The following is a 25,729-nucleotide window of genomic DNA, read 5'->3' as shown; positions in this document are numbered from 1 at the left end:
AGTTGGTTTTGTAAATAAAGTTTTGTTAACATAGGAATGCTCATCCGTTTACATCCTGTTCAGTGCTGCTTCTGGCTGCAGTTGCAGAGCTCAGTAGCTTCAAAAGAGCCCCGGGTCCCAAACTGAGAATATCAACCCTTTGCCCTGTTCTGGGAGACATGGTGGCCTCCGTGCCTCTGTGGCCTTTCTGTGGCCCTCAGCCCATGGGTCTCTGTGGTGCCATCCTCTCAGTTTGCTGATGCACTCTTCCTGGTGCAGTTCTCTTAGCTCTTGACATCTCAAGAGCAATTTTGTGACTTGCAAATGAAATTTGGATGGCACAGGAGAGGGCCTGATAGCAGGGCATGGGATGCTCCCTCTGGGGACCCTGCCCTGGGGAGTCAGCTTACATTTCCAGGCACCCTGACATGACTTGACATGCCTGAAGTGAGCCCACACCTTGTGTGCAGGTGTCCCTTAGAGAGGCCGTGTGAGCAAGCATCCCCAGCAAGGCAACATTCTGTGTGGTAACATTGCCATGACATCCAGGAAAATCAAAACCAGAGGGACATGTGCAGCAGCTGCAGGCAGCTGGCCACGTCCACTGGGAGGGAGCTAGAGCAGGCCCTCCTCACAGAGGTGCTGAGAAGGCTGCCTGACATGCCCCGGCAGTTCACGGCTGTGCAGCTAGCATGGCTGGTCACACACCTCAGCTGGATGCCGCGCTGCAAACACATGCTAGGTGCTGGAGCCCCAGGCCTGAGTCTAAGTAACAGGTGTGGCCCAGTGGCAGTATAGGAGCAGGCAGACCTCACGAGGAGGGTGAAAACCCTGGCTGAGGGCCAGGGGACGGCACAGTCGTAAAATGCTTGCATATTTGCCGGCCCTAGATTCAGATCCTTATAACACATGCAGAAAGCTAGCTGTGGTGACATCTGCATCCCCAAGCCCCGGAGAGAGAGTCAAAAGAATCATTTGTTTAATATTATCCTTGGCTACACGGCAAGTTCGAGGCCAGCCTGGGATATAGGAGACCTTGTCTATGAAACTAAGACAAATATTAGAGTGGTTCCCTGCATCTCAGTATGATGGCCCGCACCTGGCATGGGTGCCCACCCCAGGTGAAACAGTCCTCTACCCACAGGCTATAACTGCCCGAGACTCCATGGCCAAGTCTCTGTATAGTGCCCTGTTTGACTGGATTGTGCTGAGGATCAACCACGCCCTCCTCAACAAGAAGGACATGGAAGAGGCTGTTTCCGTGAGTGCACAGGCCCTGAGCTGGCCAAGGACAGGCCCCATCCTTGGTACAAACCATGGAGGCTAGGAACCTGGGGGGTTTCTGCAAACACCAGGGTTGGTAGAGGACCTCTTACCCTTGACGGGAACCCAAACGTCTGCACTTGATGTCTGCAAGGGAGTGCAGAACAAGACAAGTATGCTTGGCTAGCCTTTGCCCCAGCTCCATCCAGTGTGCAGGCACGAGACCCTTGGTTCTACCCTACTGCTTACTGCACATGGGAAACCTGGTTCCATCGATAAGTAGTCATGCCATTTGCAAAAGTGATGGGTGCCAAGCTGGTGGCACGGTGTGCACTGACATTGGGACCACACTCCCCACTCACACAGCAAGTTCAGCTTCCCCGGGAAGCCTGCTATAACTACACCTTGTCTTCCCCAGTGCTTGTCCATTGGTGTCCTAGACATCTTTGGCTTTGAAGACTTTGAACAGAACAGCTTCGAGCAATTCTGCATCAACTATGCCAACGAGCAGCTGCAGTATTACTTCACCCAGCACATCTTCAAGCTGGAGCAGGTGAGAGCTGGACACCTACTCCCCATCCTCAGCCCGGCACCCTGAAGGCCCGGTGGTGCCCCTCAGTCTCCAGTGCTCTGTCCCTGTACTCAGTGGCACCCTCAGCACTCCAGAATCTTTCAACCCTTCCAGACGCTCAGGTGCCGCTGCAGCAAGGCAGCATGTGCACATTCTGTGTGTCCCCTTATGTGTACAGAGTGTGTCCCCATGCCTTGTCTTTCACCATGGCAGCCTCTCTGGGGAGGCAGGACCCGTAGGTATAGAGAGGCAGACACATGTATATCCTCAGCCACATCTGAGTTCTCTGAGGCTCACTCCCACATTCCCACGGGCCCTGGAGACCTCCTTCCTTCTTTCTGTTCCTGTAAATTTGGTGACACTCTAACCGTTGGTCAATGGAGTTATACAGAATTTGTGTTTCCACTGCCAGAGTGTTTGACTTAGGAGAATGGCTCCATTCTCTTCCCTACTCAAGTGTCAGAATCCCATTCCTGTTTAAGTCTGAATAATACTTCACCCCATGACCAGGTTGTGTTGGATTTGGTATTTTGGTTTATAAACACACATGTACAAGTCCTCTTCCAATTGTATCTTTGATTCTCTTGAATTACACTGAGGGGGAAAGCCACCCATGGCTCTCTGCATTGTCCATAGCTTACAGGGCACCTCCTCTGTGGTGCCCATGCAGCCTGAGGGGATCAGTGGAGCTAGTTCCTGTGGGTAACCAGCAGGGAAAGACAGTGTGAGGCTTTTAAGTCCTGTAGATTTAGCTATGGCCATGGCTCAAGGGCAGAGCCCCCACCTAAAATTTCCCCAGTGAAGGACTGGGCCATGACCAGTGGTGGAGCCCTGCCTAGAATTCCCCAGTGAGGGGTTGGAGGCGTGGCCAGGGGTGGAGCCCTGCCTAGAATCCCCCAGTGAGGGGGTGGGGATATGACCAGTGGTGGAGCCCTGCCTAGAATTCCCCAGTGAGGGGTTGGGGGCGTGGCCAGGGGTGGTGCCCCGCTGAGCTTGTTTGGTGCAAGGTCCTAAGTTCAGCCCCACTGTGTGCAGGGAGACCCCTTTCTGAATCCTAAGGCGGGGCCCTCCTTAACTTTCCTCACACTGCAGGAAGAGTACCAAGGCGAGGGCATCTCGTGGCACAACATCGACTACACCGACAACGTGGGCTGTATCCACCTCATCAGCAGGAAGCCCACAGGCCTCTTCTACCTACTGGACGAGGAGAGCAAGTGAGTGGCCGGCCCTGCCCTGCCCTGCCCTGCCCGTGTGGGGACTAAGTCAGTCCCTGGGCCTCCCCTTCCCCGAGTGCTTGTGCAGCGGTGCTCTGGAAACAGGGGGCGTGGTCACCCATGCTGGCTCAGGAGGACTCCTGCGTCCTGGGAGCAGGGCTGAGGCGATGCAGAACCAGCAGTATGTGCTCTGCTGGAAGGTGAAAGTCACCAGCTGTCCCAGCAGAAACAGGTGGCTTCAGATTGGTTGCCATGCCTGTGGTGAGAAGTCTTTCTCTCATGCCCCCAGTCAGGAAACTGCCAGAATCTTGAGAGTCCCACCTGTGACAGGGTCCTCTGGAAACACCCAAAGAGGCCCGAGGAGCTTTCCCTGTGTGTGACAGGTGCTGAGCCTGTGGTGAGGCTGGGGCTCTGCTGTTGGAGCTCCTTCCTGTTGAGCCCAGAGCCCTGCGTTTCGTCCCCACACCAGAGACATGCTGGCATCCTCGAGAGAAAGGGCAGTTCCCAGAGTCCCCTGCAGGTCTTGTTGCCTAGCACCCTGCTGCAGACCCCGTGCCTTAGGCCCACCCTGTGAGACAGAGGAGCAGAGGAGAAAGGGCTGGGTGAGCTGTGACAGGAGGCACAGGACGTGGATTCTGTATGCAGCCCCGAGGAAAATAGTAGGGGGTGGTGCCAGGGCTGCAGCCTCCTGCTGCGAGCAGTTTCACTGGGTAGCCTGTGTCAGGCTTTGTTGTAATGTGTGTTGTTGTTTATTAGGTGTTGGTGTGGTGGAGGGTGGCAGGCCAGATGTTGTTGGGTTGTTATCGGGTGGCAGGTGTGTTGTTGGATGGCAGGTATATTGTTACTGGGTAGCAAGTGTGTTGTTAGGTGACAGGTGTGTTGTTACTAGGTGCCAAGTGTGTTATTGGGTGGTGGGTGTGTTGTTGGATGGCAGGTATGCACTGTGCATACAAAAGTCAAAAGACAACTTTGTTGAGTTCTTTCTGTCCTTCAACCATGTGGGTCCTAGGGATGAAACTCATGCAGTCTGGCGTGGCCACAAGTACCCTCACCTGCTGAGCTGTGTCTCTGGCTCTGATTTGAGTTTCCTGAAACAACGTTAATATTTATCACTGCAATTTTTTTATTATTTTATTCTTTTTTTTTTTTTTTGGTGCCCAAGCCAGTGAGTATCCCACCTCCCGTAACCTTCTTCCAAGCGTTGAGTGGTTGTGTCTCCCCTGCCAGACAGACTTTGCCCCTCCCCCAGCTGTAGAGCCCCAGGGCTGAACATCTGGTACACGCTTGGCATTGTCTATGTTTACAGTAAGACTGGGTCCAGCTTGGTGTGCTGAAACCCAGGGAGCTATTTTCCTAGCAAGTAACGAAAACAGCCAGGTACAAGGAGCCTTTTACTCCTCCATCTCCTCCCTCCCAGGCAGAATAGAGCCTGGCTTTATCTGCCAGGCCGTGCCTCACTCAGCTCCAGGGCACACATCCAGGTACACGTGGATCCAAAGCTAGAGGCCACTCTAGTGGGGATCTGAGAAGTTGCCAGGTCCATGCCTGGGAGATTGATAGAAACCAGCACTGGCCTACATTGGGGCAGGGAGCAGAGACAGCCTTGTAGGGTACACGAGAATTGTGCCCCCTGTGGTCTCACACTTGCCACACGGGTGTTCAGTGCATAGTAAGAAGCTAACAAGTGGGGCAGCTAAGTGCTTGGTCAGTTAAAGATGACTGCCAGCAATCCCGAAGACCTGAGTTCAATCCCCAGGGTCCATGTGTGGACAGAGAAAACCAACTCTTCTTGCAGACTGCCTGACCTTCATATGTGCGTGTGTGCGTGCAGCGTGCCAATAAAGGAATAACTGAAGGGGTGCTGGCACCCATCCTCGTCTCTTCCATCCTCTGCCCGCACTCCCGGCGTCAGCCTCCTCAGAGCGGCGCGGGTGCCTTCCTACTCTGCACTCACTGTGGGCTCTTGACTGACTGTGCTCCCTTGTCTGCAGCTTCCCGCACGCCACAAGCCACACCCTGCTGGCCAAGTTCAAGCAGCAGCACGAGGACAACAAGTACTTCCTGGGCACACCCGTGCTGGAGCCCGCCTTCATCATCCAGCACTTCGCAGGCAGAGTGAAGTATCAGATCAAGGTAGGACAGCCCTGCACCCACACTGACTCTGGGACCCTTTGCTGTTAGTCAGGGGACAGCACATTCTGGGGCGCTTGGACTCACCCCAAACCTCAATGCCAGTCAACCCTTTTCTGTCATGCTCGTGGGTATCCCTGGGCTCCGAGGTGTGACCACCCACTCCCGCCTCACCAGGACTTCCGGGAGAAGAACATGGACTACATGCGGCCCGACATTGTGGCGCTGCTGCGAGGCAGTGACAGCTCCTACGTGCGCCAGCTCATCGGCATGGACCCGGTGGCTGTGTTCCGCTGGGCCGTGCTGCGAGCTGCCATCAGGGCCATGGCTGTGCTGCGGGAGGCTGGGCGCCTGCGTGCAGAGAGAGCTGAGAAGGCAGCAGGTATGACTGGGGGGCTGCCCTCCATGGTGCCAACCCTGGGAGCAGGCCGTGGGGTTGACAGTGCATTCTAAATCTGGGCATGGCTGTTTGGGGGGCAGTCAGAAAATCATGACTTCGGGGCCAGACTGAGAAAGTTAATGAGTCTTGTCTTCAGGACTGAAGACGGTTGAAGTGCAGCTCAGCAGTAGTGCTCCTGTCTAGAACCCCCAGTGAGGGGCTGAGGGCGTGGCTCAGGGTGGAGCCCTGCCTAGAATCCCTCACTGAGGGGCTGGGGGCGTGTCTCAGGGGTGGAGCCCTGCCTGTAATCCCCCAGTGGGCTGGGACATGGTTTGGGTAGAGTGCTTGCATAGCATGTACAAGGTCTTGGGTTCAATTCCCACTCCATCAAAAGAAAAAGAATTGACTGCTTCCCTCACACAAGCGACAGCCTCTGTGCTGAAGGAGACCCTGACAAACAGTGTGCACTGTGTCTCCAGCAGGAATAAGTAGCCCTGGCACTCGAAGTCACACGGAAGAACTACCAAGAGGAGCCAACACCCCTGCGGAAAAACTGTACCGGTGAGCAAGACTTCAGTTTGTCCCACTGGTAGCCCCCTGTGAGGTGTCATTGCTGACACAAGTGTGCAACCCTGTGCTATCCACCAGGGTCCTTGTGGCCCTGAGTAAGTTCTCAAGCACAGAAAGATGCTTACTTGGTGCCCTTCTCTCCCCAGAAGGCAGGTCCTGGGACAGCTCTGGGGAGAAGTGGGCAGGTCAGCCCAGAGGATGGGGGCCTTTGCAGCTGCAGAGTGACACACTGATGAGAGAGTCCCAGTTTGAGGGTACAGCTTCCCTGTAGGATGCTGGGCTCCTGAGCCTGAGGGAGGCGGGCCTGCATTCTGTCCCCAGGGCTGGGATGTGCAGGGATGGTCTCCTCTCATCCCGGGCTGGACCCCACAGCACCTTCTGCTGAGTTCTTCTACTTGAGTGGGAAGAGTTTGTGAGCCTGGACCTAAGCCTCCCCTTGGCTCCAGGAGGGCGTAAAAGTGTCTGGGAGCTGCATGCTAGCCTGTGCTTGCAGCTGTTGGGAGACCTGGTGACCACAAAAGGGTTAGAGGTACGCCTCTGTGTTGTGGCCCTTGCCTAGCACAAGTGAGACTGGGTTCACCCCCTGCACTGACCCCAAAAGTGGGGGCACTTGGGATGTGGCAGGTCAGCCATGCTTGACAGCTATCCAGAAGAAATTCAAGGTCAAGAAAGTGATTTCCCAGCAGCCTGAGCCCATGGGGACGGGAACTGTCAGGACAGACACAGTGGTACACATCTGTAAGCCTAGCTGTGCGATAGAAGCCTGAAGAGGAGGACTGTGACAGAGTCCAGCCTGGGCTACATAGCACAGCCCTTAATCAAATTAGGAGTAGCTTTTCGTCCAGAGGGGCCGAGGGAAGGAGACCCCCCCTGCGGCTGTTGCTCTCCGTGTGAGTGGCCCATGCCTACTTGAGCTGTGTCAGGGCTGCGTGTCTGCCAGGTTCACTGAGCTTCTCCCTTGCAGCTGTGCAGGGCTAGATTTCTCCTTTGACCGCTCTGAGGAGTTGGATGTTAACGCTTTTGAGGACATCATGGCTTTCTATGAGACCAGGAAGTAAGTAGCAGCCAGGCCTTCGCACCCAAGACCAGGGAGGCACAGGCCAGGGCCGCTGTCTGGGAGCTCAGAGCAGTGTCCTTCCTGGAGACACGCTGCCACATTTGGCCAGGTCAGGGCACATACGGGGTTAACAGAAGCCATGGCCACTACTCTGAGCATGCCAGACAGGAAGGCCATGTAGGAAGTGAAGGGGCCCATTAACCCTGTGTCACCCGTGTTGTTTTTGCTCTTGTGCCTCCCTGGAGAGCGAGGGAGCGGAGGTAAGTGTGGCACCCGTCGGGGCATGAGGCATGGTGCATGTGTCACAGTGTGGGGTTGCACACAGGGCTCCTTCAGGCCAACTTTCAGAGCCTAAACATGCTTTTAGAACAGCTGAAGTGAACCCTGTGAGATGGTCTACTGGGTAAAGGTGCCGCCAGACTTGCCCACATTGGTTTGAATCCTAGAGTCCACATGGTGGGGAGAACCAACTGCAGGTCATCCTCTGACCCACACACGCACCCATGCACACGCACCTACACACACGCACCTCAGACAGACACACACACATGCACCCTTAGACTGACAGACAGAAATACACACCCTCAGACAGACAGACACACACCCTTAGACAGACACACACACCCTTAGACAGACAGACACACCCTCAGACAGACACACATGCACCCTTAGGCAGACAGACACACACACACCCTCAGACAGACAGACACACACCCTCAGACAGAAAGACACACGCGCACCTCAGACAGACAGACACACACGCACCCTTAAGCAGACAGACACACACCCTTAGACAGACAGACACACATGTACCCATAGACAGACAGACTCACATGTACCCTTACACAGACAGACACACACCCTTAGACAGACACACACCCTCAGACAGACAGACACACACATGCACCCTTAGACAGAAAGACAGAAACACACACCTTCAGACAGACGCACATGCACCGCTAGATAAACAGACACACACACACACATGCACGACGGACAGATACACACATGCACCCTTAGACAGACACACACACCCTCAGACAGACAGACAGACAGACAGACACACGAATACGGGAGTAAATACTGAATAACCAGTGAGAGCCAGGGCAAAGCTCAGTGGCAGAGCCCTGGACACCATCCCAGCTGCCTGTACTCTGGTAGACACCATCCCAGCTGCCTGTACTCTGGGAGACACCATCCCAGCTGCCTGTACTCTGGGAGACAGCTCACACCACCTGTAATGCCAGCACCAACGAGTCTCATGCCCTCTTCTGGCATTTGTGGGAGTGCACTCATGTGCTCAACCCCACACATATCTACATACGTGTGCACATAGTTAAAATAAAATAAAATTTTTAAAAAGTTGACCCTATTCAGGTAGGTTCTTAGCCATAGCCCTGTCCCTGTAGTGGGGGTCTCCTGTGTCGTAAAGGGGGGGGTGTTAAATACTTTCTCTAGCTGCCATTTGCAAGGTGTCAAAAGTGCCGAGCCCCAGGAAGAATAGTCCACATCCCCATTCATGTCTGGACACCGGTTGCTTCCCTGGGGCTAGAAGGAGGCAGTGTGGCCGCCAGTCGAGAAGCACCAGGCAACTCAGGTCTCTTATGGGCACCAGGGAGGTTCAAGCCTGGGCCATGTTGTGCAGACCCATCCTAGCTATACAAGTTACAACAATGGATGGAAAGAACTGGCTGCTAGCCGGGCATTGGTGGTGCATGCCTTTAATCCCAGCACTCGGGAGGCAGAGGCAGGTGGATCTCTGTGAGTTCGAGGCCAGCCTGGTCTACAGAGTGAGTTCCAGGACAGCCTCCAAAGCCACAGAGAAACTTGTCTCGAAAAACCAAAAAAAAGAACTGGCTGCTTGGATCTGTCCTCTGACTGCCACAGACTGTGGCATGTCCCCAGATGTAAATAAAGGCACTTTAAAAATAGTGCCAGGCCGTGATGGTGCACGCCTTTAAACCCAGCAGAGGCAGGCGGATCTCTGAGAGTTCCAAGACAGACTCCAAAGCTATACAGAGAAACCCTGTCTCAAAACAAACAAACAAACAAAAAAAACCAAAAACAAAACATAAAAAAAAAGATGACCCTGCAGTTGAGAGCATTCACTGCTGGACTAGAGTCCAGATCCCAGCACCCACACAGGATACTCACAAATACCTGTCCCTCCAGGTCTGAGGTACCCAGCACCCTCTCTGGCCTCTAGAATACCTACCTATCTACCTACACACACACACACACACACACACACACACACACACACACACACACACACACTCTCTCTCTCTCACTCACACATACACACACACACACACACACGAGTACCTACACACCTGCACACACACACACATACATGTGTGTGCACACATAAATAAAATTCTTGAAAAACAAGAAAATCTGGGCAAACAGATATTGATTCTATGAGTTCAAGGCCAGTCTGTTCTAGTATCGAGATCCAGGCCAGCCAGGGTCCTGCCATAAGACTATGGTCCCCTGAGCTTAGGGACAGTGGCTTTTTCTGGCACAGTTCCCTCCCTCAGGAAGGACATGGTGGTCACCCACCTGTGTGCCCCTTTCTCAGATAGATGCATGTTTTGTCTCCTGTGGCCTGGGGACACCCTGATGGGCACGGGGGGGGGGGGGGTCAGGTGGTGGGCCACGCTCTAACTCTTCTTTCTGTCACCGGGTCCCCGTCTGGCCCTTAGCGATTTGCATAACCAAATCATCAAGAGCCTGAAAGGACTGCCATGGCAGGGCGAGGACCCGCGGAGGCTTCTCCAGTCCCTCAGCCGGCTCCAGAAGCCCCGCACCTTCTTCCCGTGAGTCCCACCCCTCCAAGTGCGGCAGCCACCTCTGCCACTAACACTGCCCCTGCTCCCCCTGCTCCTCACAGCTCAGTCTGAGCCAGTCATTGCTGACCAGCCCCCCTGAGCAGTGTCCCTCTGTGAGGGGTCCCTCTGACCCTGACCCTCTCCAGCTGGTAGAGCACAAGCTTCCCCTGCCTGGCCTTTGCCTGTTGTGACCTTGTTATGAAGCCCATGGGAGCAAGGAACGTGTGAAGCTAGGGACCAGTCTGTAGACCTGGGTCCCACCCCACCCTTGCCCACATTTCACTAAGTTCCCTTGGGGGTTAGCGTTCCTCTGCAAAATAGGGTGATAATTCACAAGCTTCTTTATGCTGACCTGTCAGGGCACCCACAGTCACCAGCCATAAGTTGGTTGAGAGTAGTGCTTGTGTCCACAAGAAGTCTGACTTTTTGGGGCTTCTCCCCAACACCCCCAAACCAGAGTCTCACCATGTTGCCCAAGCTGGCCTCTAACTTCTGGGTTCAAGGGTCCCCTCCAAATGGAGAGACTGCTCAGCACTTGAGAATGCTTGCTGCTCTTGCAGTGGACATGCTGGGTGACTCACCTGAGCTCCAGCTCGAGGGCTCCCTCATCTGGCCTCCATGGGCACTGCACTTGTGTGCACACATACAGAGAAATCTTCAAAGAATCCTCCTGCCTCAGCTCTGGGAGCAGCTGGGGCTCAGGGCATGTGCCACTGTATCCAAAGGTGATTTTTGCATATGTTTTGCTGTTACTTCTTTTAACATAAATTAATAGAAACGCAGTTGAGGGCTGGATGTGGCTCAGGGACAGGCTGGGTGAGCATGCCAGCCCTGAGGCGTGAGAAACACGCAGCAGCTCACGGCCATGTGCCCAGTGAGCATGGCTCTGGTATGCTCTAGTTTTCCATGTCACACCCAGGCACGGTGGCACTTGCCCAACGTACCCTCAGCATGAAAGAAGCGGAGGCATGAGGATTGTGAGTTTGAGGTTAGCCTGTCTCAATTGGAGAAAAAACCAAGATGATAGTGCATGCTATCATCCGTGTTCTGGGATGCTGGAGACAGGAGGATCAGGAGTTCAGAGTCACCCTCAGCTACATAGCAAGTACAGGCCAGCCTGGGCTACACGGGACCCTGTGTCTCAAGACAAAGAAAAAACCCCACTGTGAGACCCCTAGAGCTGCTTGCCAGCCCCTGGATTGGGGGCCATGGATTAGTTCCAGGTCCCCTTTCCACCATTGGCATCCTAGAGGAGGGGTGTCTCAGTGTGAAGGGCCCTGGGCTCCAAACCCAGCCCAGCACGTTAATACTAGCTGCCCTTAGAAGTCAGGGGAGGGGCCACCCAGTCATTGTTCCTTACAGGACGATTCTGCCCCACCAGAGGAGAGCTGGCTGGCATAGAGTAGGGTCAGCCAGTTAGTGCACCAGGACACCGCAAGGCCTCAGGGCTGTGTGCACGGCTGCACACGGACCTGGAGTCTCCAGCATGTTCTGCACACTGAGACGTGACAGACCTGCAGTGTGGAAGGCAGAAGCCTGCGGGCGTCTGGGGAGTCGGTGACAACCTTGCTGCACTTACCCTCTGTCTATCTCTCTCAGATCTAACCCTCAAGGCGTGGCTTGCTCAACTAACACACCCCCAGATCTGTGTCCCCCACGTTCACACCGTTTTTAATATTTTGACAGGAAGAGTAAAGGTATCAAACAAAAGCAGATCATTCCAAAGGTAAACCCACACGGGCAGACGGCGCCGTCACGTGAGACTCTAGAGCGCCTTTTTCAGGTCGCTCCGAGACAGGGAGGTGGGAGAGAAACACGGAGCTTCTGGGACCTCTTCCTTCTTCTCACCCCTCCAGCCAACTGTCCCTCTAATGTAAAGCTCTATCACGCTGGGAGTTCAGCTCAGGATAGAGCCCCCGCCTAGAATCCCCCAGTCAGGCTGGGGGGTATGACTCGGGTGGAGCCCTTGTCTAGAATCCCTCAATGAGGGGCTGGGGTGCAACCCCTGCTTAGCCTTTATCAGCCCCTGGGTTCCCAGCACAGAAATCGGATTTCTTTCCCCATGGTGACCTGACTTGCAGTTGTCTTGGGTTCCATCAGAGTTGAACCTGCAGAAGGAGCAGATCGTTCTCAGGAAGTAGTCACTCCGGAAAGAAAGAGCCAGGCTTCACTCATCTCAAATCTGCCCTTCTAGTGATCCAACTGGACCCCTGAAGGGTCCTCCCTGCCCTAGAGCTGCTACTTCCCACAAGCCACTGGGCTAACCCTTACCAGCATGAGTCGGATGTTACCTGTGAGACCCTCTGCAGGCCAGGCCAGGCCTGAGGACCCTGCAGACTCTTGGTCTCCCCTTAGTCTTCACAGTGGAAGATTCCCAGTGGTGTGCAGGAAACCCTCTTGTCTACAGAGCCCAGGCTTATCCTGCCACGGGGGTTGACCTTCTCTGGGGACTTAGAGGCCTGACACAGTGAGCAGACTGCACGCCATTGTGCTGTGTGGAAGTCTGTGGCTGGGCGTAAGGCACACTCGTCCCACACCCTGGAGACCAAGCCAGTGTGGGCTGCGGTCATGAAGAGCAAACAGGCAGTGTGGGGGTTTGTTGGGTTTTGTTGTTGTTGTTGTTTTGTTTTTTAATATGATTAGTAGTTCTTGTCCAAAATTCTGCAGACCAGAAGCCGCTGGGATTCTGGGTTGCTCTTGACCATTCTGACACATTTACTTGGGTACCGTGAGGTGTCAGGATGGTGCCATCTCGACATGGAGTGTGCTCCTTTCCACCTCGGGCTCATAGCCTGAAGTAATCTGATACAGCATCACTAGTTGTGTGCACGCGTGTGTTAAACTGTCAGATGCGGCTGACGCATGGCAGGTCTGACCACTTGAGTTCCATCCCAGGACACATGATGGAAGGAGGGAACCGGTTCCTGCAAGTTATTCTCTGACTCCACACGTGCACACATGCGATTATTCACAAAGATAAGTGGTTCTCTGACTCCACACATGCGATTATTCACAAAGATAAGTGGTTCTCTGACTCCACACGTGCACACATGCGATTATTTACAACGATAAGTGGTTCTCTGACTCCACACATGCGATTATTCACAAAGATAAGTGGTTCTCTGACTCCACACGTGCACACATGTGATTATTTACAACGATAAGTGGTTCTCTGACTCCACACGTGCACACATGTGATTATTTACAGCGATAAGTGGTTCTCTGACTCCACACGTGCACACATGCGATTATTTACAACGATAAGTGATTCTCTGACTCCACACATGCGATTATTTACAAAGATAAGTGGTTCTCTGACTCCACACATGCGATTATTTACAGCGATAAGTTGTTCTCTGACTCCACACATGCACACATGTGATTATTTACAAAGATAAGTGGTTCTCTGGCTCCACACGTGCACACATGCGATTATTTACAGCGATAAGTGATTCTCTGACTCCACACGTGCACACATGCGATTATTCACAAAGATAAGTGGTTCTCTGACTCCACACGTGCACACATGTGATTATTTACAAAGATAAGTTGGGCTTTTTTAATATAAGATTGGCTATGTATAGGGATGCATGCCTGTCATTCCTCTGGGGAGGTATGACCCTACACAGCAACATTCTGTCTCCATAAATGGAAAGTAAAGTCCCCGAGGGTGTAGTGAGATGTGCCAGTCCTCACAGCAGTTGGAAGATGGAGACAGTGATAAGGAGTTCAAAGCTAGCCTGGGCTACATGAGCCTTTTTAGAGAAAAAAAAATCACAGATTTGAAAGCATGTTGGTTTCAGGCAAAGAATCTGTGTTTTCTGGGAGCTGTGTGGCTTCTGATCGTCACAGACCTCTGTGTAGGCAGGCCCCTAGCCCAACCCACAGCTGGGGAAGCACGGTCCTCCTGTGTGTCACCAGCTTGTGCTGGCTCACAAAGGTCCTGGCATAGGCAGGGTGGACTTGAGTCGTGGCCCCTGTCCCAAGGGTGAGAGCGTGCAGGGAGAGGGTGTACTCACTCAGGGAACCACAGCCTCCTGTAGGCCCGACCCTTGTGTCTGTCCTAGAACCTACTGGATTCCAAGTCCCTAAGGCTTATCATCGGCATGACACTGCACGACCGCACTACCAAGTCGCTGCTGCACCTACATAAGAAGAAGAAGCCACCCAGCATCAGTGCACAGTTCCAGGTGGGGACACGCCCATGCCTCATAGTGTGCTTGTGGGTGTTTGGTCTTACTTATGTGCCCCAGGTACAGAATCACCCCTGTTGGAAAACCACTGAGATTAAAAGCACGTCAGTCACCATGGCTGTTGAGTCATGTTCTGAGGTCCTAATTTTCCCCCTGGCTTCTAGGAAACTCAGAGACATGACTTTGTTTGTTGGGACACGGTCTTGTCCTTCAAGTTTACCTCAGATAGTCCACAGTGTTCCCACCTGAGTTTCCCCAGGTGTGTGCTAAGTCGTTTTTATTGTGATGCCGGGATGGAGCCTAGGACCTCACCACAGATCTGTAAGGCTGAGGATGTAACTTACACGTAAGCGCTTGCCTGGCCTGTGCAAGGACTGAGTTCAGCCCAGCCCTGCAGAAACAGAAGGGGAAAGGAAAGGGAGACAGCAGCCACCTCCGTCTCCCCTCCAAGCTGACACACTGAAGTCTTCACTCATCTGCTCCACCCCTGCAAAGATGGCAGCTGTGTGACCCCAAAAGAGTCTTTGGTCAGCCATAGGGACCCCACAGCTGGGGCAGCAAGCAGAGCCTTTGGTCGGGTCCCTGCATATGTCCACAGCAGCCCAGATGTGCCCTCCATGCAGCAGTGGTGTCTGTCCTCTCCTGCTGAGCCCTGCGCCTGGCCAGCAGCCGCATCTGCTTCCACCCCTCTCCCTGCAGACATCTCTTAACAAGCTGTTGGAGGCGCTGGGCAAGGCTGAGCCCTTCTTCATCCGCTGCATTCGCTCCAATGCCGAGAAGGTGAGTGGGGGCCTCCCCAAATGCCACCGGCAGGGATTGGGGCTGGCGCTCAATGGGTAGAGCACTTGCCCAGCAAGAAGCCCTAGGGTTCGTCACAGCACCATGTAAGCCAGTTGGGGTGCATGCCTGCCATCCCTTCACTGTGGATGTGGGAGCCGGAGAATCCAAAGATGAAGGCCATCCTTGGCTACATAAAGTTTATAGGGTAGCCTGGGCTACATGAGACCCTGCCTCAAAAAGAAAAGAAGAAAGGCTGGGGCAGACAAAGCTTGAGGGGCGGCCAGCTTCTGAGACATGGGGTGGGGCAGTCCACATTGGGCCCTGCAGAGCCCCTGAGCGCTTCGTGCCTTTGCAGAAAGAGCTCTGCTTTGATGACGAGCTGGTCCTGCAGCAGCTGCGCTACACGGGTATGCTGGAGACTGTGCGCATCCGACGCTCTGGCTACAGCGCCAAGTACACTTTCCAGGTAAGCCGCCCGCACCTGCTCTTGCAGAGAGTCTCCACAGTAGAGATGGCTTTCGCAGCTGAACCTGGAAAGGTCCATGCGCTGACACCTGTCCTGGAAGTGGCAAGGGAGCACCTTGACTGAGGACCTGCTAGCCTGGGGCTTACGTGTTAATGCTTACCTTGTGCATGTGTATGCACAAGTCCATGTGTCACAGAGTGTTGGTGAGTCAAAGGACTTGGAGGGGTTGGACCTCTCCTCCCACCGTGTGGGTTCTGGATCTTGAATTTAGGTTGTTAGCCTTGGCTACCACTCCTTACGTAGTGAGCCTTGCCTTCTCACCAACCCAGTGACAGCAATTGTGACATTGTTGCGAGTGCCCAGAGCCCAGGATCAGGCTGGACCCTTCCTCTGGCTCCATTTACTTAAAGCACATGGATATGACAGCTCATATTTTTCATCTCAGCTTTCTAAAAAAGGCAGGCAGGAGGCTTGTAGGAGTTGCTGGCCAGCCTGGGTGTAGACAGTGACCGTGTGCAGGGCTCAGGTTCTAGCCATAGTCAGCCCTGCAGCGTGCCGGCAGTGCCACTCCCACCGCTAGGACGCCGTTCAGGGGCTGAGATGCCTCAGTGGGAAGGTGCTAAAGCCCAGAGCCCCGGACCCTCATAAAACCCTCGCCCACCTGTAAGTCCACCCTCAGAAAGCCAAGACACAGGGTCCCAGAGTAAGCCAGCCATTGAGACTAGCCCGATCAGTGAGCTCTGGGTTTGACCTCAAAGAATAACGTGGAAGGGCCAAGGAGGGTGACTCACTCCTACAAGGAGGGTGACTCACTCCCTACAAGGAGGATGACTCACTCCCTACAAGGAGGATGACTCCTACAAGGAGGGTGACTCACTCCCTACAAGGAGGGTGACTCACTCCCTACAGGGAGGATCACTCACTCCCTACAAGGAGGATGACTCACTCCTACAGGGAGGATGACTCACTCCCTACAGGGAGGATGACTCACTCCTACAAGGAGGATGACTCACTCCTACAGGGAGGATGACTCACTCCTACAAGGAGGATGACTCACTCCCTACAAGGAGGGTGACTCACTCCCTACAAGGAGGATGACTCACTCCTACAAGGATGACTCACTCCTACAAGGAGGATGACTCCTACAAGGAGGATGACTCACTCCTACAAGGAGGATGACTCACTCCCTACAAGGAGGGTGACTCCTACAAGGAGGATGACTCACTCCTACAAGGAGGATGACTCACTCCCTACAAGGAGGGTGACTCACTCCCTACAAGGAGGGTGACTCACTCCCTACAAGGAGGGTGACTCACTCCCTACAAGGAGGGTGACTCACTCCCTACAAGGAGGGTGACTCACTCCCTACAAGGAGGATGACTCACTCCTACAAGGAGGATGACTCACTCCCTACAAGGAGGATGACTCCTACAAGGAGGGTGACTCCTACAAGGAGGATGACTCACTCCTACAAGGAGGATGACTCACTCCCTACAAGGAGGATGACTCACTCCTACAAGGAGGATGACTCACTCCCTACAAGGAGGGTGACTCACTCCCTACAAGGAGGGTGACTCACTCCTACAAGGAGGATGACTCACTCCCTACAAGGAGGATGACTCACTCCTACAAGGAGGATGACTCACTCCCTACAAGGAGGGTGACTCACTCCTACAAGGAGGATGACTCACTCCCTACAAGGAGGATGACTCACTCCCTACAAGGAGGGTGACTCCTACCGCAGCTTGGCCCCATTGCAGTCGGGCGCACGTCTTCTTGCATCCACACTCGCGCGTGCAGAACATGATGCACACATGGAAACGGGTGTCAGTGCTGACAGAATGCTCTGCTCTGTGTCCCCATAGTGTGAGGCGGCCTGAGCTGTCATAGTCACTTTTCTGTTGCTGTGGTTCACACCATGACTAGGCCGACATATAAAGGAGAGTGCTGAACTGGGCTTGTTAGAGGGTTATTGGTCTGTGGAGGCAGAGCACACTGAGGGAGCCTCAGAGCCCACCCCCTGACACACCTCCTCCAGCAGGCCATGCGTCCTGACCCTTCCCAGACAGTTCCATCAACAGGGTCCACGTATTCAGAAACTTTGTTCCCACTGTCACACCAAGTCTGCTGTGGTCACTCATATACAACTTCTGGTGAATAACAACCACGGAACAGTCAACTCTGTGAGCCGCAGAGATAGCAGTGAGGAGCATAGATGGGCTTGCAGGGACCTGAGCCGGGGGTCCATACACTGCTGCCTGGGACACCCCCTTTCCTGTCCTCTCATGGACACACTCACACGTGCGTGCACACGCGCACATACACATACACACAATTCAAGATGAGTCCTCAACAAAAAGAAACCAAGTGTGTGCTTCAGAAAGTGAGTTTGGGGGATGGGCTGAGCTGCATGTGGCCCGAGTTCCATCCCAGCTGTGCCCGTACCACATGGCCCCAGGTCCCTTAGCACCACACACAAGAGAGGGAGCCTGGCCCTGCTCACGAAGGGACTGCAGCCGCCAAGGGATACGCTGTCCTTGTCTCCCTCATGCCAGGACTTCACAGAGCAGTTCCAGGTGTTGCTGCCCAGGGACGTCCAGCCCTGCAGGGAGGCCATTGCTGCCCTGCTGGGGAAGCTGCAGGTGGATTGTCGGAACTACCAGATCGGGAGGACGAAGGTGAGTGAGTGCTGTTCCACCCACGCAGCACCCCACGCTTCCCTGAGCACCAAACGCTTCCCTCTCACCACACTTCCCTATCACCACGCTTCCCTCTCACCACACTTCCCTCACCCACACTTCCCTCTCACCCACACTTCCTTCTCACCCACACTTCCTTCTCACCACACTTCCCTATCACCACACTTCCCTCTCACCACACTTCCCTCACCCACACTTCCTTCTCACCACACTTCCCTCTCACCACACTTCCCTCTCACCACACTTCCCTCACCCACACTTCCCTCTCACCCCACGCTTCCCTCAAGGGCTCGGGCCCTTCACTGAAGCTGTTTGTCACACGAGGATGGAGTACCCAAGGCTGGGTGCCTAGCACAGAGTTCTCTAGAACCACGTCTTCCCTGCCTCCATTTAACATCAGAAGATGGGGACACGTGGGAAAGATCACATGACAACACAGGACACGGGCTAGGCCAGGATCCAGGCCAGCTCTTCTGGACCCACTCAGTCTACAGAGAGCCAGCAAGTCCCGTGAGAACCACGTTTAATCTCTTCCATGGGCACCAGTGGAGACGACATCTTCTACTGGACACACCTGAAGGTCCTTAGCTCAGGACACACCTTCTGAAGGTCCTTAGCTCAGGACACACCTTCTGAAGGTCCTTAGCTCAGGACACACCTTCTGAAGGTCCTTAGCTCAGGACACACCTTCTGAAGGTCCTTAGCTCAGGACACACCTTCTGAAGGTCCTTAGCTCAGACACACCTTCTGAAGGTCCTTAGCTCAGACACACCTTCTGAAGGTCCTTAGCTCAGACACACCTTCTGAAGGTCCTTAGCTCAGGACACACCTTCTGAAGGTCCTTAGCTCAGGACACACCTTCTGAAGGTCCTTAGCTCAGACACACCTTCTGAAGGTCCTTAGCTCAGGACACACCTTCTGAAGGTCCTTAGCTCAGACACACCTTCTGAAGGTCCTTAGCTCAGACACACCTTCTGAAGGTCCTTAGTTCAGACACACCTTCTGAAGGTCCTTAGTTCAGACACACCTTCTGAAGGTCCTTAGCTCAGACACACCTTCTGAAGGTCCTTAGCTCAGGACACACCTTCTGAAGGTCCTTAGCTCAGGACACACCTTCTGAAGGTCCTTAGCTCAGGACACACCTTCTGAAGGTCCTTAGCTCAGACACACCTTCTGAAGGTCCTTAGCTCAGACACACCTTCTGAAGGTCCTTAGTTCAGACACACCTTCTGAAGGTCCTTAGTTCAGACACACCTTCTGAAGGTCCTTAGCTCAGACACACCTTCTGAAGGTCCTTAGCTCAGGACACACCTTCTGAAGGTCCTTAGCTCAGACACACCTTCTGAAGGTCCTTAGCTCAGACACACCTTCTGAAGGTCCTTAGCTCAGACACACCTTCTGAAGGTCCTTAGCTCAGGGTCACACATTGACCCAAGTTTCCAAAACAAGAATGTTGAGGGATGAGGCACATCCAGACCATAGGTCAGCATCTTGTCTCCCCTTCCAAACACCGTCCTGGTGGCTGCCATCAGGCATCACTCGACTGTCCTGGCTGCACAGTTGCAGGCAGGTCCCTGACAGTTCCAGTTCCAGACTGAGTCACCTGGGGACCCAGCAGTTCCAGTCTTGGGTGTGTGCCCAAGAGAACTGAAACCAGATGTTCCCAGAAACACTTACATGCCATGCCTAGTCTAGTCATGGGCCTGAGAAAGTGGGCACAGCCCAAATGCCCACCAGACTGGGTAAGCAGAAAGCGTCCTGTTCACAAAAGGAGCGAAACTCTGGGTAATATTGCATGACCTAGGAAGCAAGTTGAGTGATAGATGCCATACATAAAAGGCTGTTTGCTAGCTGGGCGTTGGTGGCGCACGCCTTTAATCCCAGCACTTGGCAGGCAGAGGCAAGCGGATCTCTGTGAGTTTGAGACCAGCCTGGTCTACAAAACGAGTTCCAGGACAGTCAGGGCTGTTGCACAGAGAAACCCTGTCTCAAAACACACACACACACACACATACACACACACACTATTTCCTGTGTGATTCTATTGGCATGAAATACCAGAACTGGCACATGCCTGCCATCCCAACATTTGGATGGTTGAGAAAATTGTGAGCTCCTGACCAGCCTGGGTTACATAGCAAGGCTTTTGTTGCTTTGTCCCAAAGCAACAAAAAGAAAGGGCTGGGAGATAGCTCAATTAGTGTGCACTTGCCATGCATGGGTGAGGACCTAAATTTAAATCCCCAACCCCCCCACTTAAAACCTGGGTGGGGTGGCTCATGCCTGTAATCCCAGTAATGGTGGGGTGGGGCCAGGACCCAAATCAGTGGCCTTCAGTTTCAGTGAGAGACCCTGTCTCAAAACATAAGGTATGGCCGGGTGGCGGCGGCGGCACTCACAGTGGGGAATGCTATGCTATGTGAATTCTGCCATATAGTAAACAAACTCAGCCGGGCAGTGGTGGCACACACCGTTAATCCCAGCACTCAGGAGGCAGATCTCTGTGAGTTCTAGACCAGCCTGGTTTACAGAGCCAATTCCAGGACAGCCAGTGCTATACAGAGAATCCTGTCTTAAAAAACCAAAGAACCCAAATAAAACAAAACAAAAACCAATCCCTGTATCTGCAGTTGAGTATACCTAAGTAGTCAGGAAGATCAGGGATGCAAGGCTAGCCTTGGCTACATGGTATGGTGAGTTTGTGGTCAGCCTGGTCTACACCAGAACCTGTTTGATGAAAGCAGCATAGTGTCAGCTCACTGAAGCCATAGCTATCACTCGTGGCTTGCGTAGCTGCATGACCCCTACTGCTCAGGCTCTGCAGACGACCTGTCCCTGCCCCTGCCCCTGCCCATAGGTCTTCCTGAAGGAGACAGAGCGCCAGGCCCTGCAGGAGAGGCTGCATGGTGAGGTCCTGCGCAGGATCCTGTTGCTGCAGAGCTGGTTCCGGATGGTGCTGGAACGCAGACACTTCCTGCAGATGAAGCATGCTGCCCTGGTCATCCAGGCCTGCTGGCGGTCATACCGAGTGCGGCGTGCACTGGAGAGGACACAGGCTGCTGTGTACCTGCAGGCTGCCTGGAGGGGCTACCGGCAGCGTCAGGCCTACCACCGACAGAGGCATAGTATCATCCGCCTACAGAGCCTCTGTCGTGGCCACCTGCAGCGCCGGAGGTGAGGAGAATAGGGGTTCCCAGTGGGAGAAATCAATCTGAAAGCCCAGAGGTCAGTCCCTGAAGACCCTCAAGATCATCAGCCCCACCCAGTAGAGCTGGGGACCCCAGGCACGGTGCAGGATGGGGAGGGCCTGGCTACAAACAGGTATTCACTTCACAGTGTCATACTTTCCTTCCCCCCAGCTTCAGCCAGATGATGTCAGAGAGGCAGAAGGCAGAGGAGCTAGTCAGAGAAGCTGCAGCAGAGACATCACAGGGTGGGCCAGGCCCTGTGGCCACGGGGGAGCAGCTGTCTGAGCAGCCTGTGGAGCAGACCGGGGACCTCGAGAGTCTGGATGTGGAGGCTGAAACCTGGATGAATGACAGGTCCCCAGCTGGCACATCCTCACCTAAGAAGGAGCCACCCAGCCTGGAGAAGGGGGCCCCAGCCCAAAAAACAGCGCCAGCAGAAAGCCAAGAGAAAGTCCCCAGCAGCCGGGAGAAGCGAGAGTCGCGGAGACAGCGAGGGTTGGAACATGTTGAGCTGCAGAACAAACACATCCAGTCCTGCAGGGAGGAGAGTAGCATCCACATAGAACCTTCCAGAAGGGCCAGCCTGGAAACAGGGGAGAGCTTTGAGGACACAGAGGGACATAGGGAAGATGGACTGCCCTCTGGGGCATGGACTGAGGCCACAGCCCATTCTCCTCCAGAGCAGGTGCAGGCTGTGGAAGCCCCATCTGGGAGCCCTAGTCCCATGCAGCGGCCCACAAGCTTGGCTCTAGACAGTAGGGTCACCCCAGGGGTCCCCAGCAGCACCCCTAGGCCCCCCAAGGGTGAGGATAAGGGTGGGAACAGACCTGAAGCTCAGGACAAGCCCGAGAGTCCCAGTGGCTCCACCCAGATCCAGCGGTACCAACGCCCGGACGCAGAGCGGCTGGCCGCAGCCGTGGAGATGTGGCGAGGCAAGAAGCTGATGGCCGCTGGTGGCACCAGTGCCATGCTGAGCCAATCCCTGGACCTGAGTGAGAAGCACCGGGCTGCCGGGTTGGCCCTGACTCCCACAGAGTAAGCCTACCCACTATGCAGGGCTGAGGGCACCGGGTTGGGCAGCACCAGCTTGGTGCCTCGGGACCATAAACACATTTGTGACCATGCTTGCCAGGCAGGGATGTGCCCTGAGGACAGGGAAGCAAGGGGCAGGAGCGTGTCAACACTCAGGCTGGAGTAAGGTTGGACGAGGAGCTCGCCAAGCATGCATTAGGCCCTGGCCATCCCCAGCACTGACTGCCAGGCAGCCTGTAATGGCCAAGTGTAGAAGCCAGACCCTGTGGGTCCTCTGCCCTCCCTGATCCCTGGGTCTCAGTTTCCCCTTCCTTGACTGGGGCTCACAATTTTCACCCGTGGCTTAGAGAAGAGACACCTTTTCCTGTACGCACGTGAGCTGCTATCTTGGAGCATCTCTTGCCCCTGGGGTGCGTGCTGGGCTGAAAACAGGGAGTGTGGAGTTGGAGACAGGCCGCCTACACAGGACTTCTTGATTGTGGTGCTGCTGGACTGAGGCCAGGAGTTGACTGTGGGGACACCCTGACCAGGATGTTGAATGTTGTCACTGGCCTTCTGCCATCATGGGCCGGAAGCCTGGGGTCAGGGGTAGGTGGGTGGAGGGTAAATGGGTAGATGGGCTTGCGGGTGAGTAGGTAACAGATGAAGAACCAGATAGAAAGAGGAACTGACTAGTGTATGTGTAGGTGTTGGAAAGATGGTTAAATGGAAAAACAGACTGATTGGAGATGGTAGGTTCCTAGCTGATGGATAGGTGGGTGACCTGATGAACAAGTGGGTGGGTGGGACAATGGGTAGAACAGAGATGGACGGAAGGAATGGTGGATAGCTCTGCTGTCTGTCTGTCCTGTGAAAGAATGGTGGATAGCTCTGCTGTCTGTCTGTCTGTCTGTCTGTGAAGGAATGGTGGATAGCTCTGCTGTCTGTCTGTCCTGTGAAAGAATGGTGGATAGCTCTGCTGTCTGTCTGTCTGTGAAGGAATGGTGGATAGCTCTCCTGTCTGTCTGTCTGTGAAGGAATGGTGGATAGCTCTGCTGTCTATCTGTCTGTCCTGTGAAGGAATGGTGGATAGCTCTGCTGTCTGTCTGTCTGTCTGTGAAGGAATGGTGGATAGCTCTGCTGTCTGCTGTCTGTCCTGTGAAGGAATGGTGGATAGCTCTGCTGTCTGTCCTGTGAAGGAATGGTGGATAGCTCTGCTGTCTGTCTGTCTGTCTGTGAACTTTACTGTGATGGGCGTGGGCAACCCCTGACTGAGAGCCAGTGACTGGAACTCTGCATGGTACCTGTCAATAACATTGTGGTCTGTGGTCTCACAGGGAGAGGCGTATCTCCTCCTCCACCGGTGACGTCTCCAAGCTGTCCCCAGTCAAGGTACAAGTAAAGCTGCAGCACGCAGACACACATACATACACATGCACACACGACACATACATAGATGTGTAGCAAAGCTGCAGCACGCAGACACACAGACATACATACACGCATACACACGCACACATGACACATACATAGATGTGTAGCAAAGCTGCAGCACGCAGACACACAGACATACATACATACACACGCACACACGACACATACATAGATGTGTAGTAAAGCTGCAGCACGCAGACACACAGACATACACACGCACACACGACACATACATAGATGTGTAGTAAAGCTGCAGCACGCAGACACACAGACATAGATGCGCGCACGTGCGCGCGCACATACACACACACACACACACACACACACACACACACACACGGCATAGGTACCTGCACCCACTGCTGATCAAGCTTGCTAGTACACACCTGTCGCCTTGACACTTGAGAGGGAGGGCAGGAGGCATGGTGAGGTGAAACAAAGGGCTGGTGGGATTGCTCAGTGGTTAAGAACACTTGCCTGATCTATGGAGCAAGTTCCAGAACAGCCAAGACCACACAGAGAAACCCTGCCTAGAAAATCAAAATAGGAAATAAAACAAAATCTTTGAAGACAGAAAACTCATAGTGGAGTTGGTGGGTGGGGCCCAGGGAGGTTTGGCCCCCGCTGTGGCTCTCTCACTCAGCCCTCTCCCTGTACCTGTCCCTTCAAGACTTCAGCTGAGATCGATGGGGATCCAAACACCAAGAAGCCAGCCGTCCACAAGAAGAAGTCGGGAGATGTATCCGCTAGTCCTGATGCAGGCCTGTCTCCAGTCTCCCAGGGTGACTCCAAGTAAGTGATTGAGGTACCCACCCACTAGAGATGTCCAGGGCTCGCCCTACCACAGTTCCCCTAAGTGGCATTGATGAGCCACAGTTCCAAGCAGCCTTACTGAACACCTATCCACTGACTCTTCCCACTTAGCGCAGCTGAGGACCTCAAGGACCAGGGGACGTGGGTGTGTCTTAGGAATCCACAGCCAGGCAGGTCATCTGCCCTGATTCCCCAGATGAATGACGGGCTGATACCAGTGTCTTTCTCCACTACTCTCTGTCTCAGGCGCTGTTCTTTTGCCGTGAAGAAACAGCATGACCAAGGCAACTCTTATAAAAGAAAACATTTAATTTGGCTTATGATCTCAAAGGGCTAGTCTGTGATCATCACGGCAGCAAGCATGTGCTGGAGCAGCAGTTAAGAGCTACATCCAGGCCTGGCGTTGGTGGCGCACGCCTTTAATCCCAGCACTCGGGAGGCAGAGGCAGGCGGATCTCTGTGAGTTCGAGACCGGGCTGGACCGACAGCCTCCGAAACAATACAGAGAAACCCTGTCTCGAAAAAACCAAAAAAAAAAAAAAAAAAAAAAAAAAAAAGAGCTACATCCAGATCCACAGTCAGCAGCAGAGAGACACTGGGCCAGACTCAACCCCAGTGACACACCTCCAATAAGGCCACACCTCCCAGTCCTTCCTGAACAGTTCCATGGCCTGGTGACTCAGCACTCAGATACATGAGCCTATGGCGCCTCATTCTTGTTCAGGCGCCACACTCCACATCTTCATTTTTTAAGCAGGATCTCTCACTGAACCTGGAGGTCATTGACTAGTCTAGGCTGGCTGACCACCAAACTTCAGGAATCTACCATCTCCCCCTCCCCCCGCAGCAGTGGGATTACATGTGTGCCCCTCATCCCAGCTCTACATGCATGCAACTGATCCAAACTCAGGTCCCCAGACCTGCACAGTGAGCATTTTACCACTAAGCCACCCGTCACCCCCATTTGGTTGTGTGTTTGCTTGTTTGTTTATGAATTTTCTAAAGACAGGGTTTGTGTGGCCCTGGCTGTCCTGGAACTCACTCTGTAGACCAGGCTGGCCTTGAACTCACAGAGATCAGCCTGCCTCTGCCTCCCAAGTGCTGGGATTAAAGGCATGCGCCACCATGCTGAGCCCTCCATTTTTCCCCCA

At 54.0% G+C, this 25,729-nt stretch overlaps 1 protein-coding gene across 1 annotated transcript in view; it reads left to right on the top strand.

Annotated features, from left to right (window-relative positions):
- Myo9b (myosin IXB) overlaps nucleotides 1–25,729 on the top strand; it is a 70,186-nt gene that overhangs the window by 32,503 nt on the left and 11,954 nt on the right. The window contains 16 exon segments of the mRNA XM_040742153.1: nucleotides 1,124–1,240; nucleotides 1,661–1,795; nucleotides 2,906–3,027; nucleotides 5,019–5,160; nucleotides 5,335–5,539; nucleotides 6,019–6,097; nucleotides 9,869–9,982; nucleotides 11,681–11,720; nucleotides 14,062–14,184; nucleotides 14,887–14,967; nucleotides 15,323–15,433; nucleotides 17,989–18,111; nucleotides 20,990–21,306; nucleotides 21,492–22,355; nucleotides 23,669–23,723; nucleotides 24,436–24,557. Coding sequence (XP_040598087.1) covers nucleotides 1,124–1,240; nucleotides 1,661–1,795; nucleotides 2,906–3,027; nucleotides 5,019–5,160; nucleotides 5,335–5,539; nucleotides 6,019–6,097; nucleotides 9,869–9,982; nucleotides 11,681–11,720; nucleotides 14,062–14,184; nucleotides 14,887–14,967; nucleotides 15,323–15,433; nucleotides 17,989–18,111; nucleotides 20,990–21,306; nucleotides 21,492–22,355; nucleotides 23,669–23,723; nucleotides 24,436–24,557 — 2,750 coding nt within the window.

Source organism: Mesocricetus auratus, unplaced genomic scaffold (assembly GCF_017639785.1).
Source record: "Mesocricetus auratus isolate SY011 unplaced genomic scaffold, BCM_Maur_2.0 Super-Scaffold_6731, whole genome shotgun sequence".
Taxonomy (NCBI): Eukaryota; Metazoa; Chordata; class Mammalia; order Rodentia; family Cricetidae; genus Mesocricetus; species Mesocricetus auratus.
Note: the sequence above shows the minus strand (reverse complement) of the source record. Positions and strands in the feature narration are given on the sequence as shown.